Source organism: Chamaea fasciata, unplaced genomic scaffold (genome assembly GCF_029207755.1).
Source record: "Chamaea fasciata isolate MVZ Bird 193981 ecotype frontalis unplaced genomic scaffold, bChaFas1.0.hap1 SCAF_17, whole genome shotgun sequence".
NCBI lineage: Eukaryota > Metazoa > Chordata > Aves > Passeriformes > Sylviidae > Chamaea > Chamaea fasciata.
The window spans coordinates 7,758,527-7,765,796 of NW_027094102.1; the positions used below are offsets into that span (position 1 = coordinate 7,758,527).

Consider the following 7,270-nt stretch of genomic DNA (forward strand, 5'->3'; position numbering starts at 1 on the left):
CGTGGCCACCTCCCGGCGTAACCGGATAGGGCTGAGTGGTGCCGCCCTGGCACTGGGAGGGTGAGGAGGAATAATGGGAACAGGCAGCAGAGAAAACGTAAAGCAAAAAAAAAAAAAATTGCTTTTGTCTTGAGAAAGCAGCAGCCATTTGGACTGCTTCTTCTTCCCTGAAATAGCTTTTCCTGCCACCCCAAAGGAGAGAGAATATTCTGTAAAACATGATTTCAGAGGGTTTTGGTTTTGGTGGTTTTTTGGTGTTGGGTTGTTTTTTTTTTTCATTTTTACAGTAATCATGTGATGAAGCTTGAAATGCTTGTGACTGACCCGATATGTGGGAAAATAAATAAATCCGTTCCCGGGTTTGCCAGCGGGATTCCCCAGTTCCCAAATCCATGGCTCAGCCTGTGCCTGCTGTTGTGCCCAGTCACTCCTGCAGCACCACAGGAAATGCAGTGCAGGGACACTCAGTGCTGGGTTGGCTGAAGCTGGAAACCCACGGGTGAAGCTGTGAGTTGCAGGGAGCTTTGTGATGCTTTTCTCACAGAAATTATCTGTTTGGGACGGGTTTAACTGGAAGCTGATGTTGCTGCAGGGAGCTCCTCAGCACATTGGCAGGATGCCATGGGACAGTGCATCCCTTCAGTTGGAGAAAACAGAATATTTTACTGGGATATTCCCTGGTAATACCGTTTATTCCCTTCACTGGAACTGCTGAGTGTGCCAAGGACACAGAGATACTTTGGGACATGCCCTGTAAGAGGAGCTTCCTTCATCCCTGTGCTGTGGGAGAGGCTTCAGCCAGCTCAGGCTGCTGGACAACAGTCAGGACATGAGAGGAACCTCCGTGACTGTAACACTGCCCACTGCCCCAGGTGGGTTGGAGCACCCCTCTGCTTGCTGATGAAGAGCTCATTCCCAACCTCAGACAACTGAAGAGTTGAGCTAATGGCAGTTCATGGGGTTTGGACATATGTCCACTGGGAAACGGGCTGGGTCTGACTGTGCCATGTCACACAGGCTGCAGATTAAAGAGCAGCACATCCAAATGAGATTTATCTCGTCACCCCCCCCCCGAGATGTCCGCCCCCTGTGCACAGAGGCAGCTGTTTGGTTGCTTAAGATTTAAAATCACCTACCACTGAGATACTTCTCCATAATGAGGCACAATTGGGAAGAAGCTAATCAACATGTTTCTTAATACAAGAGAAGGGAGAGGCTTGAAGAGAGCACTAAGTGATTCCCCACATTAGATGCTCTCCTTGATTTCCTCATCCTTTCTGCTAATTCTTCCATGTTCCAAAATTATTTTTTGCTCCTGTTTTTCTTTTTCTCACAAAATCAGATTCTGATACAAATGGAACAGGATGGGAATGGGTTTATTTCTTTGCTATTTTAGTAAAGTTATCCACATTACTTCTGACCACAGCTTCTCATAATAGTATAGTAAAAAAAAAAAAAAAAAAAGAGATGAGTGGACTTGTAGGTGCTTTGAAAAAGCTGAAACTTAGCCCAAGTTTCAGGTTCTAAAGGATTGATGGGTCCTGCTGGGCCATGACACCACTGCTCACAGCACAGCTTGTCTTCTCTTATCAGGGTGTGAAGAGTCAGCTGGGAAAGAGCAGATCTGCAGACCCATGAGGAGGAATTAAACATCCCGGACAGATGTCGGCTCAGGTCTGTGCAGTTTCAGCTGAAGCTTTCCAGGCTGGTTTTGACCCGTTCCATTTCATGCAGAAAACTGTAGAACTGGGGCAAAGTTAACTCTGCAGAAAAAAAAAAAAAAAAAAAGAGGCATCAAGTCTTAGATTTCAGGTTACACTGCTAACATTTGCAAAGCTGTTCTGGTGCTACCACGGAGCGACTCATGTTCACCTAGGCTGGGCAGGATTAGCCACTATGATTCCCAGCAGCTGGTTCCTTATCCTAGCCAGGCTGTCAGGGGGGCCAGGCTGGGATCTCCCCCCAGGATGGGATCTCCCAACAGCACTCCATGCTTGCGAATAATTTATTTTCCTCCTCTGCCCTGCTGCTCTGACTGCTCTGCACTGCTCTGTGGCAGATCTGTGTTTACTGAGGCACAGATTTGAAGATGCCCAAAAGTCCGTGTTCCTAAACAGTTTTGGAGTGCCTGCGGCAGGGAGAGACTGGGGTAGGAGCAGCCACAGTGATGGAGAGGCTGAGGCAGGAGTAACCACCGTGATGCTCTTGCAGTGACCCCACCCTGGTTCTGCCCCCAGACTCTCCCCACCCACAGCAACACCCCGAGCCCCAAATTGCAGCTTTCCCGTCCTTCCCTCTTGTCCAGAACTGTTAACTCACCGACGTACACGTTTTCCAATTGGCTCCCTTTTTTAATCACCAGCTTCAGCTTGGGGAAAGGAAAAGCAGAAGTATTTTAGTTCAGAGAACTGTATCTGAGCACTAGAGAGGACAGCAGAGCAGGAGTCTGCTGTGAGTTTGACTGCTGTACAGCACACACATCTTTGACAGGTTTTTCAAGAAGTGTCACTGTAGGAACAGATACCCTGGGCATTGGGAAGATCTCTGGAAGTCCTTGATCCCACTTTCCCTCCCTCCCCAAGAAGGTTGACCTGGTTGCACTGAGCTTTTAGAACAGCTTTTCAGAATGGGCCACGTTCCTGTGATACCTCATGTCTTCAGAGGAGAAACAAACAGCAGCGTGTCTGCTCTCTGCTGGCAGCAGCACTTGGAGACTGAAGATGCAGTCACAGAGCCCATTCCTATGAGACCCAGCTTCATTCCTCTCCTTCCCCTCCCAGCCAGTGCTTCCCACATGCCTGGCTGGAGCTTGTTCCTCAGCTGCCCTACAAGCTGAACTCTGTGATGTGGGAGATTTACCTGTAAGAAGATACTTCCCACTTTTTCCAGCTCACTGCTCCCAGCAGTCACTGTGAGTCAGAAAGAAGAGAAGGCAGATAATCTGTTAGTTAAGCAGTGAAATAAAACGTTATTTAGCCAAGAGCTGCTGCTGGGTTTCCCAACCCCTCCACTTTATGTTGTAGCTCTATTACCTCCAAACTTCCACTCCATATCTATCAGCTGGTTAATCATCAGTGTCTGACCCACAGCCAGGCGTGTTAGGGTGGGGGAATTCACCTTCCACTACAAGAGCAGAAGACACAGCAATTAATTCAGAGAGGCCTCTGTTTGTACCTGAACTTCAACAAGAGTCAGAATGAAGGCAGAGGATGGCAAAAGCCCAGAGTAAAGAGAGAACTAATGTGGTCAGGAGGGCTTTCAGAGGTGTTTGAGTGCTGTTAGGATTTCCATCTGCCCTGTCACTTCTGTAAATGAAACTCACTGGTTTTGTTTTAGCACTGGGTCAGTGTAACAATATCTGTGCAAAAAGTCATGTGTTCATGTAACTGCATGACCTCAGGGCTCAAAGCATGGGAAGCACAAAAACATCACATGAAAGCCACACAGCAGTGCAGGAACTGTGACACTGATGGGGGAGAGGCCCTGGCAAACCAGAGGTTTCATGAGACAAAATGCTCCTTATTAGTTCTCTGAGGATCTTCAGTTCAAAATCCCAAGCTGGTTTTGAAGAAAATACCCAAAGTGCCAACACGTCTCAGGAGCACAGTGAGGTTTTATGAGTTCCCACTCACAGAACTGACATTTTTGTTAGCTTAGATACAAGCAAAAATATATGAATACCTGTTCGGCGAAATAACTGGCTTTCTCTTCACTGAGGCCTGTGGGGGGAAAATCATATGAGATTACTATACGTGATAAATATTAATTATCTTTTATTTAGGGGAAATCATGTGACCTACCTAGAGCAATAAAATCTGCTCTGACTTGTTCAGAAGATAAATTCCTCTTCAGGGCACCTGAATAAACACCACAAAGAAGAAAAAAAATCACTTTTTAATGAGTCAAACCAATTTCTACTGAGCCAAATAGAGGCAGGGATGGGACCCGGCAATGGAAAGCCTCTGTTTCTGAGCTGTGTTCTGAAGCAAACCACAGCTCCTCGGAGATCGGAAACCCAGTGGTGCCTGCCGGTATCTCTGCAGATGCCCGGTGCTTTAAAAGTCCGGACTCTGGGAGAGCCTGGGAGAGGGCGAGATCCCATTGCAGGTATCCATGGGAACAGCGGCCGCGGTTATGTTTTGAAGCTGCTGCTCTCTCTCCTGTAGCCGCTTTGCTTGTTAAAGGAGAACTGTTAAGGCTGGCGGGCTGCTAATTTGACCTACCTGCTGTGTTTGGGATGATGGGTGTGAACGTGTGCATATAACACTTTCCCCCGCTGCGCCTTCCCCCTTTGTTCTGGGGCCCAGGCAGCACAGGGACCTTTACAAGGATTCTGCTCTCTGAAGCCAAGAGCAGGAATCTCATAAATTCAAGGAGACTGCCAGCCCCACGTGGCCTTCCGGCTGTGTAGCACAGAGGCAAAGTTATCTGCTGTGATCTGTTCTGATATCGTCCGTGGCATCCCAGAGCTGAGGAAAAGTTACAACGGGATTGAAGCCAGAGCGCACACACAGGAACGACAAGATGAGGGCACCAAGGCCTGAATCAGGATGGGAAAAAATGCAAATTCTGCATTAAATCCCCACAAGACAGTTGCAGGAAAGAAAATGATTGCTACTCCTAGATAAGAAAAGTGGCTTAAAGCGGTAGAACAAGTTTAAAACAAATTCAGAAAACAGTTATGCTCAGCATCAGGGCTGTGAAGGAAGCTAAGGGAACCCAGGGCTGAAGAGTAATAGCAAGGGACTATTAATAACAGGAAGGATCAATGGGATGAATGTGCCGTGGAGTGTTTGATGCATTATCGTGTCAAACGGCAGCCACAACATCACAGTAATCCTATAAAGTGCTGGAGTCTGGGGTATTCCAGTGGAATCCCCCCGAACATCTTCGTCACTGTTTATGAAGGAGAAAGAGCTGGACACGTTAAGTGTTCCTCTAGAACAAGACTGCAAGGTCAGCTTCTCCTTCACATGGCCTAGAACTGCACCAGTCCCCCGCCTGCTCCAAACGGGTGTGCACTGTCTCATTTGTCTCCAACAGCGCTTGTCCTTGGAGGAATTACAGCACTGGGTCACTTGGGTGGAAGTTCCTGCAGAGGCCCGGTGCCAACACGAGGCTGCCCTGGTCCGGCAAAAGGGATTTACAGGTACTGCTTAAAGCAAGCACTGACACAGTGCTGTGCTGCTTTTAATGCACAGATATTTAAGGGAGTTTACTTGAGCCCGTGAAATGTGCATGCAGGCAGGGTATAAAGAATACAAAGAGTCACCAAACAGAGGAAGTTTTGATTCTTAAGTGCTAAGCACTGTATTAGCTACCATTGACACTTATTGTGCAAACCAAGCCCTGCAGGAATGGCTGGGACAGTTTGGCCTCAGGGCAGCATATGCAAATACATCACTTACCGTTGGGTACCAGAAGAATACTTTTGACAATGTTTTTCAGGGGGCCCAAGCTGATTTTATTCATGGTGGCAAAGTCTGAGAGCTGAGTCAGAAATCTTTCTACCTGCTCAAGAGAAAGAGCAGTGAGAAATCTTTACTCCGTTTCTGACCAGAGCTGCACTCATGCATCTCTCCAGTTCTGCCTTACCTCCTTGGGCTCTGTCAGAAAGCGGAAAAGCACTTCAGTCAGCGCTGAAAATTGCTGTGAAGAAACAGGAAAGTGTTAGACTCGGACATCAGCACCTCACCACCCCATCAGCATCATGGCAAAGTGGTGATGTGCCCCCCTGACCCAGCTCCACCCGCCACCAGCACACTGGGCCCAGAGCTGGACCTCTGCTTGTGCCCTGTCCTTGGCATTACGTGATGCCTGTGGACGGGATTTGCTCAGGATGCTTTTCAGAGCCTCTCCAGGGGTCTGTGCAGCTGGTAGCTGGCACTGCACAGGGCTTTTGTGACTTGTGGCTAATCGGAAGCTGCTGTTCTATCTTGTGCAATCCAGAAACTTCGAGTGGGAAAAGCTGTGAACATCCAGTCTCATGTTTCACAAACCCCATGGGGTAACCAGACTAACTCGGGAAAGGAAGATAACTGGTTAAGGGTCTAGTTGCTGCTTTCAGCGTTCTGGATGTGCAGCAGGCAGGCAGGGATGGAGAGGCAAGCAGGGATGGAGTGGCAGGGCCCTACCAGCACCCTCCTCTGCTGGCAGCAGAACCAGCGCTGGCTGCGACCTTCTGGGTATGACCAAAAGTGGTACTGGCTGCTTTGTGGCTGCAGATCCTGCCCTGCTCTCGACCTCGGCCGTGGAACAGATGGCACTGGGCTGGGCTGTTACCAGGCTGATACCCTCAGTCCTGGCAAGCTGGGCTGGAAAAGTCCCATTTCCACTAACTTCAGCCCAGGCTGCACACCTGGTGTGTCAGTGACCTGGAGACAGATGGTACCAATGACCAGGACCATTCAGCTTGAGGCAGGAAGCACAGGGTGGAAATCTGGGGTAGGAATCACAACCGGAACACTGTGTGGTCCCACCCCAAACTCCAGTGCTTGACAGGACCCCCACCTGCCCACCAGGCACGACCTGAGCCCTCCACCAGGAACTCCACCAGTGTCCCTGCCCATGGCAGGCAGGTGGAACTAGATGGTGTTTGTGGTCCCTTCCAGCCAAAACCATTCTGAGATTCCGTGATTCTGTAAACATCCTTCAAACAGCACCGGCGTGCACAGGGCCCGCCCGGCTGGTTTGGGGCTGGATCGCCGGGCATGGGGCCACACTGCTCGCCCTGCCTCGGGCACCGGGCCCTGCAGGGACCCGGGCACGTGGGCCTGGAGACCCGGTGGGTCCAGCACAGACGCGGGATTGCTCCGGGGCTGCGCTGCCGGCCGGGTCCAGCTCTCAGTGCCGGCCCGCCCCGCCCGGCCGCCGCCGCCCCGGAGCCGCCGGTTCCGTGCCCGGGGCTGCCCCCGCCGCTAAACCCGCCCGTGCCCGTCCCGGCGCACCTGGGCGCTGAGCTGGTTGAGGTTGTGCATGTCGCCGCTCACCGCCTCCGGCACCGGGTCGCGGGTGAAGTTGAGCAGCCCCATGGCGCCGGCAGCGGCAGCTCCGCCCGCCCGGCCCCGGCCCCGCCGCCGCCTCAGCCTGAGCATTGGCGGCCGCACTTTCCGCACCGCCGCGGGCCCGACCGCGCTCGGGGCACCCGGGGGACCTGTCCGGCCCAGGCAGCACCCAGGGGTGGCCCCTTGACCCCCGGGGGTCGGTGGAGCCGGGGACTGGAGAGCTGGCTGGCAGCTGAGTACTGTATTTTACTGTACAAAAACCTTAA

General features: G+C 51.2%; 1 protein-coding gene across 1 annotated transcript; it reads right to left on the bottom strand.

Annotated features, from left to right (window-relative positions):
- Nucleotides 1-1,355: 1,355 nt before the first annotated feature.
- COMMD7 (COMM domain containing 7) lies at nt 1,356-7,062 on the bottom strand. The gene is made up of 9 exons (XM_066199138.1): nt 6,948-7,062; nt 5,596-5,649; nt 5,409-5,511; nt 3,801-3,857; nt 3,682-3,719; nt 3,033-3,123; nt 2,860-2,909; nt 2,320-2,368; nt 1,356-1,763 (listed from the first exon to the last, which is right to left on the bottom strand). The coding sequence occupies exons 1-9, from the start codon at nt 7,029-7,031 to the stop codon at nt 1,687-1,689; spliced, it is 603 nt and encodes a 200-aa protein (XP_066055235.1). The 5' UTR covers nt 7,032-7,062; the 3' UTR covers nt 1,356-1,686.
- Between the last annotated feature and the right edge of the window lie 208 nt (nt 7,063-7,270).